This window comes from Lutra lutra, chromosome 2 (assembly GCF_902655055.1).
Source record: "Lutra lutra chromosome 2, mLutLut1.2, whole genome shotgun sequence".
Classification (NCBI taxonomy): Eukaryota; Metazoa; Chordata; class Mammalia; order Carnivora; family Mustelidae; genus Lutra; species Lutra lutra.
Genome location: NC_062279.1, coordinates 140,538,520 through 140,551,779, shown reverse-complemented (window position 1 = coordinate 140,551,779; position 13,260 = coordinate 140,538,520). Strand labels below are relative to the sequence as shown.

General features: G+C 48.1%; 1 protein-coding gene across 9 annotated transcripts in view; it reads right to left on the bottom strand.

The window, feature by feature from the left end:
* PIGG (phosphatidylinositol glycan anchor biosynthesis class G) overlaps window positions 1-13,260 on the bottom strand; it is a 46,857-nt gene that overhangs the window by 6,953 nt on the left and 26,644 nt on the right. For 5 of the 9 annotated variants that reach the window (XM_047718526.1, XM_047718529.1, XM_047718524.1 and 2 more), the window contains 5 exons: window positions 12,892-13,109; window positions 12,243-12,524; window positions 10,390-10,847; window positions 6,435-6,626; window positions 2,098-2,407 (listed from right to left, as the gene is read on the bottom strand). In XM_047718526.1, the coding sequence (XP_047574482.1) occupies window positions 2,098-2,407; window positions 6,435-6,626; window positions 10,390-10,847; window positions 12,243-12,524; window positions 12,892-13,109 (1,460 nt within the window). Of the gene's footprint in view, window positions 1-2,097; window positions 2,408-6,434; window positions 6,627-10,389; window positions 10,848-12,242; window positions 12,525-12,891; window positions 13,110-13,260 lie in introns of those variants that run through there. The other 4 variants (XM_047718527.1, XM_047718531.1, XM_047718532.1 and 1 more) reach the window with 4 other exon arrangements.

Sequence of the window (13,260 nt, the reverse complement as noted above, 5' to 3'; positions counted from 1 at the left end):
CATAGGCCAGAGGGCCTAACCAGCAAACACTTTCTTCTTCTGAGCTAAGAGGGAAACCACCAGAATCTTGCCATCTGTGCCAGCAGGTTCTACCATGTGACCAACTGCCACTCCTACGTGGAGCCCTGGCTATCCACGCACCTCTGGGGCAGGAGTGTTCTGTGCTCACCGGACATGTTTGCTGTCCAGCACAGTGCCCAGGAACTGGATAAGGGAGGGGGGGTTGGCAATTTTCCATGGTGATGGCATTCCCATTCCCTACCAAGGCACTTGTGACCAGAGACACAGAACTGGATGGAGGCCACCACCAAGATGAGGCCTGTGTGTGACTTTCAACGAGAGGACTTTGAGACGGACAGGCCGTCTAGAAACTTCTGGAAAGCTTAGCAAAGCCTGAAGTCCTTCTACAGCAATACGTCAGCTACAGTGAATGGCTAAGCATGAAAGAGCTGCTGCCAACAAGGCCAAGCAGATCTCCCCCAGAGGCTGACTCCAGACCCGCGTCTCTCTCCTCTGCGACTTGTGCTGGTGTTTACAACAGCTTCCTTCATCCTCCTCCCCTTCTGAGTTGGAATTCCTGGGCAAACTGCACTCCCTCACATCCATGAGGCTGGTAACCTTTTACATTTCTTCTGATTGGTAAGAAAAGCTGTGGTGTCTGAGATGGGGCTACTGGACACCACGGAGACACACACAGCTAAACCACTGCGTGGCTCAGCAGAGGCCAGCCTGCACGGGGTGGAGCTGACCAGCACTTCTCCAGGCGCTGCATGCTGGTCATTAGTGTGGTCTTCGGTCACCAACACCTCCTGGGATGGGCAGTGACTCCAGGGAGGTCCGATCACTCTCTAGGTCCTACAGACCCCGGTCAGGCCTCCCCTACAGGTCCTGAGGAACACCGGCAAGCACAGAGAGCAATTACGCAGGATACCTACCGCCTGTTTGTCACTACTTGGTTCTCACAGCAGCCAAAGAGGAGATAAGCTGTTGAGTGGCCCATTTTATAGATGAGACGAGGGCACAGCAGGTGCCTGCCAGAGGCCGCCTGGCTTAGAAGTGCCAGACACCAGTGTTAGGGGCTACAGCTACCCACGTGCAGGGCTGGACAGAGTACAGGGGTCCTCCAGGAAAGATGGATGGTAAAGAGGGTTTGAGGGTCAGGTTACATTCTCTAGGACTTACGGATTTCTAGAACTTCCCCCTCACCCCCTCTGGGCTTCTGGGAACAGACGGAGAACAGTGAGGGAGGTGCTCTGTGGGTGACACCAGGAGTACCAGCAAAGCATGGAAGAAGCCCCAGGCCCACCTGTTGGGACAAACACACCACATGTGCTCCCAAGGATTGAATGAAGAGGGTGTGCAGAGACAGTACAGAACCTCACTTTAAAGATGGCAAAACACAACAGAGTGCTCAGGGCCTTCCGCATAGTTCCTCCACCAGAGGGTGTGAAGCCGGCAGGGGAGTGTGGGGAGCTGTGCCCACCCTCGAGGGTACCAGAAGCAGCCACTAGATGGAGGGTGGGCCCTCTGAACCAGGGCAGAGATGCTGGAAGGCTGGGATGGAAATGAGTCCCTCCAAGACTAGGAGCTGGTCCTTTTGTCCACTTGTCCAGGTGCCACTCCAAGCATATAAGCAAATACTATGGTCCATCCTGGAGGTGGCTTAGACTTTCCTCTGGTGGGCCCTTTAACACTGGGGAGAAGACATCATGGCCACGACCGAGTGAGGACACCCAACAGCATCCAGCACTGATGGCCAGGGGAAGGGCAGAGAGTCCGGTCATTGCCTCATCAGGGAAAGCAATGGAACTGTGATGTGTGTTCCGAACGGGTCATGGTAAACAGATCAGTACACAACCACATGCTGTCTTAAGCACTCCTGGATCCATACTGAGGGTGTCCGTCTTAAATAACTAAGCGTATTTTATCCTATCAAACGCACATAGGATTTAAGCATCATTCCCCACACCACATTGACAGTTCCTTTACCAAACAACCTTTTTAACATTCCAAACTATGGTAAGCTTTTCTCAAAGAAAAAAGATAAGTGACATACAGAAAGTTAACAGACTTTCCACAATAATAATGAAAACCTACCTGGAAATAGAAGAATGCTTGACCGAACCAATAATGCATTATAGTGATCTCAGCTGCATCATGCCTCAGAGGCTTCCAGATGAATTTAGTCATTAGTGTCTGAATCAAGAGGCTCAACACTAAGACTGGCAGATTATGTGGCCTGAAAAGCAAAGCGGCCAGAAGAACTAATCCACTATATATCTCCCATAAACCCACAGTCTTGATTGTGAAGTCTGCAGCAATGACTTGAGATTTAAGCAAGTCTTTGGTGCCCGTGAACAGAATGCCAAGGACAAAGACATGAACAAAACGAGCTTCAATAACACCCCTAAAAAAAAAAAAAAGCAAAACAAGTTTGGTTTGTTAGCGCCAGCTTGAAAAACTCATATATATTCTTCCCATGAAAGCCATGTGTCTACTTAGCTGACTGAGCCACAGCTCCCGCCCACCTGGGTAACTCTGTGGAAGGGGGGGTGTCTGCTTCTGCATATCAGCCCCCCAGGACACCCTCGCCCAGAGGCTGGCAGGCCTGTCCTCTCTGTGCACTAATCCAATGGAATTGGCCTCTGGGAAACTGCGCTCATTTGGCCCGAACACGGCCTGGTGCAGGATAAGAGCCATTACCTACAGGGTGCCAGAAAAACAATCTACCTGCTTCACGGTGAATCGGAAAGACCACTGCAACAGGACAAGGTCAAGCTCTGTCAGAAATGTCCCTAAATTCAAAATGTTAAGATACATTTGGACATGTTTGCAACCAAGCACACATACACACACAACAGTGTAGTGCACACTGTGGGGCCTGGAGAAGGACAGGGCCATGTTAGTCTGGGCTCTGCCGCTTCCTGGTTCTGTTGCTAGGGCAAGTTAGTTAAGGCTTCTGACGCTCACTTCATCATTCCTAAAATGAAGAGAAATGGTACATACACTTCATAAGCTGTCCTGGGAATTAAACAAGAGACACAGGGAAAGCGTGTGGCACACAAGTATTAAGGATTATTAAGAAATATTTGAGGGGCGCCTAGGGGGCTCAGTTGGTGAAGCATCTGCTTGGCTCCAGTCATGATCCCAGGGTCCTGGAGTCAAGCCCCATACCAGGCTCTTTGCTCAGCAGGGGGTCTGCGTCTCCCTCTGCCCCTGCCCCTCCCCCTGCCTGTGCCCTCTCTCCCTATCTCTCTCTCTCTCAAATTAATAAATAAAATCTTTAAAAAAAGAGAATTTAGCACTTCATTTCCAATTATTTGTAAAGGATATAATTTATGATGCTCTATCAAAAAATTTTATCTTATAGGGGCACCTGGGTGGCTCAGTGGATTAAGCTGCTGCCTTCGGCTCAGGTCATGATCTCAGGGTCCTGGGATCGAGTCCCGCATCGGGCTCTCTGCTCAGCAGGGTGCCTGCTTCCCTCTCTCTCTCTCTGCCTGCCTCTCCGTCTACTTGTGATCTCTCTCTGTCAAATAAATAAATAAAATCTTAAAAAAAAATTTTATCTTATAAAACATATGTATCTCTAACCCATATTTTATTTTATTATTTTTTTTCCTTCTAATCTTTTTTTTTTTTAATTTGACAGACATAGATCACAAGTAGGCAGAGAGGCAGGCAGAGAGAGGGGGAAGCAGGCTTCCCGCTGAGCAGAGAGCCTGATGTGGGGCTCGATCCCAGGACCCTGAGATCATGACCGGAGCCGAAGGCAGAGGCTTTAACCCACTGAACCACCCAGGTGCCCCTAGAGAGGATTTCCTAAAAACAAACGAAATCACATCACTGGATTTAAAATTTTCCAAAGGGATAGATGTGTGTGAGAGGTGGCGGGGGGCAGATTGTATTAGCCATCATGCCCTCCAGATGAAGCCCGCATTTTCTCACACAGCATAGAAGACTGTCTAGTTACTTTGGGAACAGACTAGATTCTGTGTTTTATCTCCTACCAACTCCCCTCCACCTTCCCTGCCTTCTCGGCTTCTAACCCATATTTTAAAGATTTTATTTATTTATTTGACAGAGATCACAAGCAGGCAGAGAGGCAGGCAGAGAGAGTGGAGGAAGCAGGCTCCCTGCCGAGCAGAGAGCCCGACGTGGGACTCAATCCCAGGACCCTGAGATCACGACCCGAGCTGAAGGCAGCAGCTTAACCCACTGAGCCACCCAGGCGCCCCAGTCTAACCCATATTTTAAATAAATTTCATAAATCAAATATTTTCTATATATAAGAATAGCTGATCACTTAAAGTAATGCTAAGTAAATAAAATTTTAAATGAAATCATTACCATAATAATGTATTTGTTTGGAAAAACTGAATCTTCTTATCTTAGATTTTCTTAGGGAGGTTTATGCACTTACAAAAATCCCTTTTCTTAAAGTGTAGTTTAATCCAAACACTCAGACCACTGTCTGCTGCATGCCTCCTCCCGCGTGTAGACACTTGCCCAGGGGGTCACATGCTGGCCTAGAAGCTGGGGTCAGGTGCAACCCTGTCACCAAGGCGTGTGCTAAACAGAACGCTGACAACTGACCCACAAGAGTTAAAGAAGGAGCAATCAGCCAAGGCCCTAAGTCATCAGGGCGGAGGAATGCCAGGGCAGTGTTTGTGGTGAACACGAAATGAGAGCACCAGCGAATGCCTTCAAGGGGTCCACCTCCTTGCCCTAAACCATTCAATGCCATTCCCACATGCCTAGGATCATGGCAATCTGACCTTCCACTCCAGCCAAGCCTGGGCTTCAGAGTGGTGAAGAAATTCAGAAGTAAAGGAAGATTTTTATTACTGATGGACAGCTACAGACTACACAGTGAGAAGCAGTGGTTAGAGCCATCTAGAACCTGGATGGCTCTAGAATGTGGGTAGAGCTGGAAGCAGAGGGAGCTAAAATTGGGATGGCCTTAGTACTGGAGCAGACCTAGAAGGGAGAGGGATCTAGAACCAGGGTAGATGGGGGTGGGGAAGGAAGCATTTTCCAGGAAGAATGCGAGCCAAGCATTGCAGGTTAATGAAAGGCTGTGGTGGCCTATGATCTAGACACCAACAAGGTGTACACTATAGCATCCACAAACAGCAAGTGGTCCAAGTCTTGAGATGAGTGATGAGATTAGGTGCATTGATCTGAGAGGAAATGAGGAATTTATTCATGTTTCACACTTGAACACCATCAAACGTGACACGATGCCTAGCCTTGGCATCTGTTCAGAGTCAGGACTCCGAAGTGGACAGTCATTGAGATGTCTCCCCATTATCTTCCCCCTACCTGACCTCAGTGCCTCAGGAGAAGGCTTGCCACCCTGCTGTCGCCTCAGCCAGGCTTTTGGTGTCACCTCAATTGCCTCTACCATTGGTGGGTCTGGCTTCCAGATGTGTCCTGTGGCTCCTGGACACCCACCCAGCCTGGTCACAGCCCTCAGCTAACACCTTGACCTTTTCAGAGAAGATGACATTTGCTTTTCTTTCTCTGATTAGAAAAGCAATAAAAAAAATGCGTGAAAAGGAAGACCACAAGCCACCTATGATTCCATGTCCTAAATATACTCAAAACCAATTACCTATTTTAGCCTTTCATATGAACATAAAACAATATGTACCTACTTCACAAGCTGGGGTCATACCACAGTTTCATAGATGCACTTGACCACATCTTCACATGAAAACACACTATGAAAACACACTAGTCAGCACAAAGTGCATTTAGAGGCTCATCCCACTGCTGGTGGCCAATTACCTTGTTCTGTACTATGTGCACCTGTTTCCAGTTTCCAGACAGCCTGCTTATGTCCTGGTTTCAGGACTCCTCTCTGGTTGGATTCCTGAGGTACATTCCGTAAGATGGCGCCCCGGTCAGAGGCTGGACACACTCAAGGCTCTTAACACATTGTGCAAACAGCCTCCAGGATGGTTCTGCTCACTCCATCCCACAATCATCATTAAAGAAAGAAAAGCTGCCACTTTGTGACAAAAAGTGGCCTTCATGACTCAGAACAGGGGGGACACTCCCCACCCCTGGAGTTCACTGTAAATTATGAGAAAACTGATTTTTCTGGTGTGCTTTGTTTCCCAACTGCTAGTAAGCATCCATTCTTTGTAATTCCTGTTACTATGTCTTAACTGAGCAAAAGCGAATCCTTTAAATTCCTTATTTCAAGAGAATCCCTTTTTTAAAAAGAAAAGCTCAGTGACCTTACTGCATTACTTGTCTCCCTCCTACCAAAGCAAAGAGGCTAGAAGAACCTGTTCGCTGAGGTTCTTCTTGTCAGGTCTAGTAACTGCTGAGATCACACTTCACAGGAACCACTCCAAAGTTCTCAAGACTGCATGGCCTGCTTTACTACATAAAACATGACATTGATTTGCCAGTGCACTTACTTTGAAATGTCTTTGCTGTCTCGTTGCCATGGGAACAGGACATTTCCAATGGCTGCACGGTAGCAATAGACGCCCAGCAGGCCAAGTGCCATGGCTACTTTCGACGTCAGGGAGCACCTCCTCTGAACTAGCACGAAAATCATGAGGAGCGAAAGGGCGGCCAGAACAGAGAGTTCAGCTTTGTGATCAGAGCTGAAATGAAATGGAAGAGCCCCAAATTACCAACAAGTATAACCATCGATGTCATGGGTCTACGCTGAGTGGCTTTCTAAGAACTGTATTAAAGATAGCTGATTTTTCTGAAAAGCAAAAAAGAAAAGAAAATCATTGGTGATTTAAACTCAAAGTTTCTTAAAATACAACAAATGAAGGATGGCTCCCCCAGACTTATTTCCATTCACAAACAACCCCCGCTTCCAGGCCTTCCCTGTACAAAACACCACCCACTGGCTCCCCTGGCAGCCCCCCTTTCCCCACCCGGAGGTGAGGAGATTCCGGGCTCACTGGATTTACCAGGGCACATACTGCGCAGGGAGACTAGCACTTGCCGGTGTGGCCCTCTCTTGCTCACTCACTGGCACAGACTGACTCACTGGAGAGTGTGCCCGCTGTCAGGTGGGGAGACTTTGCAGAGGAGCTGGATGTCACCACTTGGAGCATGAAGCTGTCATGGCAGAGCCGGGCCCCCCTCTCTGGCTGGCCCTTGTCACCATCCTGCTACCTCGGGGAGTGCTGCGCTGGACGGCAGGGTTCTCTTCTGTGTCACTCACCATAGTTCTTGCTCACAAAACCCAGATGCTCAGAGTTAAGTGGATGAGTGACTGTCTTGCCAAGTGAATAAACATCAGTGGAAAAACTACCCAGGAAAGACTCAGAGGAAAGATGTGGACAGTGTCAAGACGTGGGCCCAGGGACAGCAGGTGGTGACAGGGGTCATGCTGGGGCCTGGCCCTGCCCTTGTCCTTGCTCTGGGAGGCGGTCACCTGGGTGTCCATTCACTGTTGCCCTTTAAAATGTGCTTTGTGGGGCGCCTGGGTGGCTCAGTGGGTTAAGCCGCTGCCTTCGGCTCAGGTCATGATCCCAGAGTCCTGGGATCGAGTCCCGCATCGGGCTCGCTGCTCAGCAGGAAGCCTGCTTCCCTTCCTCTCTCTGCCTGCCTCTCTGCCTACTTGTGATCTCTCTCTGTCAAATAAATAAATAAAAAAATCTTAAAAAAAAAAATGTGCTTTGTGAGATAATCATATCAAAAAATGGGCAGAAGTTATGAACAGACACTTCTCCAATGAAGACATACAAATGGCTATCAGACACATGAAAAAATGTTCATCGTCACTAGCTATCAGGGAGATTCAAATTAAAACCACATTGAGATACCACCTTACACCACTTAGAATGGCCAAAATTAGCAAGACAGGAAACAACATGTGTGGGGGAGGATGTGGAGAAAGGGGAACCTTCTTACACTGTTGGTGGGAATGCAAGTTGGTGCAGCCACTTTGGAAAACAGTGTGGAGATTCCTCAAGAAATTAAAAATAAAGCTTCCCTATGACCCTGCAATTGCACTACTGGGCATTTACCCCAAAGATACAGATGTAGTGAAAAGAAGGGCCATCTGTACCCCAATGTTTATAGCAGCAATGGCCACGGTCGCCAAACTGTGGAATGAACCAAGATGCCTTTCAACGGACGAATGGATAAGGAAGATGTGGTCCATATACACTATGGAGTATTATGCCTCTATCAGAAAGGATGAATACCCAACTTTTTTAGCAACATGGACGGGACTGGAAGAGATTATGCTGAGTGAAATAAGTCAAGCAGAGAGAGTCAATTATCATATGGTTTCACTTATTTGTGGAGCATAACAAATAACATGGAGGACATGGGGAGATGGAAAGGAGAAGGGAGTTGAGGGAAATTGGAAGGGGAGGTGAACCATGAGAGACTATGGACTCTGAAAAACAACCTGAAGGTCTTGAAGGGGCAGGGGGTGGGAGGTTAGGGGAACAAGGTGGTGGGTATTAGGGAAGGCACGTTTTGCATGGAGCACTGGGTGTGGTGCAAAAACAATGAATACTGTTAAGCTGAAAAGAAATTAAAAAAAAAAAAAAAAGAATGAAGTCTTGTAGAGAAAAAAAAAAAAATGTGTTTTGTGCATTCTCCTGGACTGTTAATTATAACAACTGAAAACAGCAATAAGTAAGGTAAGTTTATACGCCTCCCCAGAAGCTCTGCTATGAAGGAGAAACAGGACTGCACAGCCGCCTCTTCATAGACAGGAAGAATTCAGCAGCACAGGGAAGACTGGTGATTCAGGAGGCGAGCATCCTGATAGGAAGAGGCCGTACCCAGTCTGCTGGAGGAGGGTCCAGACTGAGGAGTGGGGGACAAGGCATCTGGGCTGGCAATCAGGACATTCTCCTGCACTGCTTCAACTCTCCAGAAAAAATAAGAAGTGAGGCCACTGGGCTATCCCAGAGCTCTCCCAAAATCACATGCTTGGGCAGGTGCCTCAGCTTCCTTCTGCTTCCTCTCCTGAGGTAGGACAGGCCAGTGAGCTCTGTGCAGGCTTGCTGTGAAAATGAAATGAGCAGGCACATGGCAGGCACCCAGAAAAAGCTGCCTGTGACTCCGGTGGTTGCCAGGGGTTTGCTAACAGAGTTACTAACACCTGGGAAAAATTTCCCACCAGAATTATTTGACCAGAGGAATGATTTTTATAGCTTTTGATGGGTGATTCCAGGTATCATTCCAAAGGACCATGGCAGCATGTGGTCAGGGGTCTTCTGCTCCATACCCGGACTGGGTTCTATCACTTCCTTCTGTGTGTCCACCTGACTCTGAGTAAAATCATGCCTTGTTGTTTGACCTGAAGCTTCCCGATCCCCAGGAGGATGAGCATGTCCTTTCTCTTTCCGTTGGCATTCCCTTCTTTAGGAACATGTCTGGCACTGTCCCCAGCACCCCTCCTGCTGATGATCTTCATCCAAGTTCTTCACAGCAACAGGAAACAAATGTCCATTCTGTTCTCTTCCTTCTACTTTAGTTTCTAAGTTTTCACTGACAATTAAGAGGTATAATACTGGGGTGCCTGGGTGGCTCAGCCAGTTAAGTGTTTGTCTTTGGCTCAGGTCATGATCCTGGGGTCCTTGGATCGAGCCCCACATTGGGCTCCACTCTGCCACTCCCCCTGCTTGTGTGTATTCTCTCTCTCTGTCAAATAAATAAATAAGAAATCTTAAAAATAAAAAAATATATACACACACAATATAGCACACACACACACACACACACACACACACACACACACACACATATATATATATTTTTTTTTTTTGGTAGGGGGGAGTGAGAATGCACAGGGGTAGGGGTAGAGGCAGAAGCAGAGGGAGAGAGAATCTCAAAGCAGACACCATGCTAAGTGTGGAGCCAGACACGAGACCATGATCTGAGCTGAAATCTAGAGGCAGACACTTAACTGACTGTGCCACTCAGGCACCCCGATACAGCCAAATCTTGACCTTTTCTGCCCCAGTTCCCTCTCTTTACTTTGGTGCTCCCCCTCTGTTCTACTTTGGACGAGGCTGTCCAGCCACTGGCTTCAGGGTGGAGAGAGGAGTGGGTGGCCGGAGGGAGCATGACCCTGGCCCCAGCCCTACCTTGTCAGGGAGGTGGCAGCAAGTGACAAAACTATATGCTTGCTGCAGTTGTCATTTTAAAACTCGAAGGTTTTCAAACATAAACAAATACAGTGATTCAGCAATTAAAAAAAAAACAAATAAATCCATCTTTCAACATTAATTCATGGCTTACAGTCTTTTTTTTCCATTTCTTCAGATCTTAAATACCACTTCTGCTCTGAATACAAAAAACAGGCCTACATTTTGAAAAAGACTCTGTGTGTGGCCAGTCAACCATGAAAGGTCTGGCTAAGGCCATGGCTCCTGCTCTTACCTGGTGAGCCAATGCCCCAGGTCAGGCCGGTGGGCCCACTGCACACCCGTCTGGTTGAGTGACCTCAGCAGCCGACAGCAGGTAAGTATCACCCATGGGCTTGCTAACACCATCCACTTCTCATAGCCTCTGAGCGTGTCAAGGGAAGTAGGGCTCTTAGACACTCTGTGGGGCTCGGACACGTTACAGTGGATGTTCCTGTCCGATAATGCTGGCTCACTGCTGACGAGTCCCTGCTCCACGTGTGAGCACGGTTGGGGCTCACAGTCATCCCTCAGAAAGCAGTTTCTGTAGAGCTCGTGACACAGAGCCAGACACAGGGTGTTGATGAGGAAATACCAGGTCTGGTGCTCCTCCTCAACAAAGCTGCTCGCACCCAGACTCAGCACGTGGCCCAGGGTCCCCAGTAAGATAAGGACATCTAACTCCGACCATCGTGCCTTTGGATGAGCTGGATTCTATAAAAGGAAAATGCATTTCGTGAGGGAAAAATACAAAAATGACACAAATCCCACCACATGCACTTAAAAGTTCTTGCTCACAGAGCATCACCTGCTATGACAGGTACCTGCTGCCCCTCATGCCCCACACCCATCTTCCGCTCTATGGGACTGCCTACTCTCCTGGGGTACAGCCAGTTGTCACCCTGGACTGCAAGTCCTAAGCTGAGTGACCCACACCATCTGGGCAGTGCTGCAGCTCAGAGAGCTCACCTACCAGCCCTCCTGGAACCCTCACCCTCTCCCTGGGAGCCTGAGGTCTTCAGGGGTGGTCCAAAGTCAGTTCCTGCTATTTCGAACCAAAGCATCCCCAGGATATATTCTACCAAAGCAGACATCTAATTTCACTATGAATTTTCCAGAAATCCAGACAAGTTTTCATTAAAATGGTCAATTCTATTGAAACAATAAAGTTGGCATCTCAGCACTATCCTTTAAATACACTAACTGAAAGCATTTACAATTAAAGATGAGAATTTAATGATATTAGTTGATAACTACTTAATATTTACTCTATTTATCATGTACAGCTTGTGTAAGAAAGGAGAGATGCCATGAATCTATTTAGGTCCCAGGGAATCAAATGGCTTTAGGGAAACCTATGCTCTGATGGGAAACAGAAATGCACTATGAACAACAACCCATGAGCTCCTTGGACACACGCACGCAGGGAAGGGTATTAGATGGCTCCGAGATGAGGCAGCTGCACTGGGCAGGGGTTGGGGTGGTAAGGGAGAGCTGGAATCACTTCCCTGAGTTCCTTGGGCTCCAGGCACGATGGAGCAGCTGTGGCTGCCCCCCTTTGCTTCACTGGCCTGCCAGCACAACCATGAATAAAGGTGTCAGAGGCCAAAGATTCTAAGAAATCTTAAAGAAAATGTCAGTCTTGAAAAGAAAAGGCAGGATGGACTCCCAAGGAGGGCAGGATGAGGATAGGGTCCCGGCCTCCTGCTGACCTTCCTGGAAGGTCTAACAAGTTGACTCTTTTCTCTCTGAAGTGTTCTTCCCTTGGCTGCAGTTCAAACACTGGCAGAGAGATGTCTGATTCACACACTGTCCCATCAGCCAACTGCCTGTTCCTGTGTGACCAACAGCTCTGTGCAGTGCCATGTTTACACTCACGGGGACCCTGTCTTTCCCATAAAGAAAAGGGGCATGTGACCTGACAACACAGATCTGAGTGTCAGAAGTCAGGATGCTCACATGTTGGCCCCTCTGAAGTATGGGCTCCTCTCCTTGACTCCTTGACTCCGCCTGATATACAAACCTGGGGTTTACCAGCATCTGACAAATTAAAGACCAGCTGAAGTAAGAGACAATGGCCAGTGTCCTACGTGGAAAAATGAGTCTTACCTTCCTCAGGAGTCTCCCATCAGCAAACACCTTGGCAAGAGCAGACACAACCGCACAGAGCAGTGCAGAGATCAGTGCCATCACTCCACCTGCCGTCAGCCACGAGAGGCCACAGAAATAGCACGAACTCTCAGCCGAGGTGCACACAATGACATGAAGAGCAGAAAGAACCAGGAACACCAAATAAAACAGCAGGGAAAACACAGGCGACCATAGAGGGACCTCCAGTTCAGCCTTGCTGCTCAGAGCCTGTGGGATGCTGATTAGGAGCAGCACTAGAACCTGGAATGGGAAAAAAACAGTTGTGTCCACGACTGCTGGGCTTGGAGAGAACTGTTCAGAAAAAGCCTATCTCCTGACCTTATGCCAGCTGTTCGAATGTTGGAAACAGAAGAAAGCCCAATAAACACGATTTCTGATGACCTGCCAAGAACGTATGCATGCAGCCATGTGGAGCACAGCCGCCTGACACCTGAGGATACCTCGGGCATGAGGACACACAATGAGAGACTTCAACAAACACAGAAACTGGAATTTTCCCTTTTTTAGGAAAAAATAGTATTTTATATGCTTTAAACTACAATATTCTGGCTGAGGTATGAAATCAGAGTCTAACAGCTGAGCCATAACTGCACACAAGCACCCGTACCTCCAGAACCATGACAGTCCCCACCAGCATCGAGTAGATGTCGTACTGGGCCACTTGTCTGCTCAGGGACAGGCTCAGGGTCCTCAGGGCCTCCAAGTACTGCCTGCGAACCTTGGCTCCCAGGTTGAAAAGGACTTCTGAGTTATTTTCCTCCAAGTACAGTCTGATCCAGTTCCCATGCAACCTCTCTGACATTTTAAACTGCTCAAATCCAGGCTCTAACAAGAAGAGGACAGGGTTACATGCAGAAATCACAGAGAGTCACACACATTTATCACTTCAACGTACTCAGTTATTCGCAGCACGTGGTATGAGCATAAAGCCTGGTACCTAGTGAAGAGAAACTATCATTCCTTGGGGAGTGGCCTC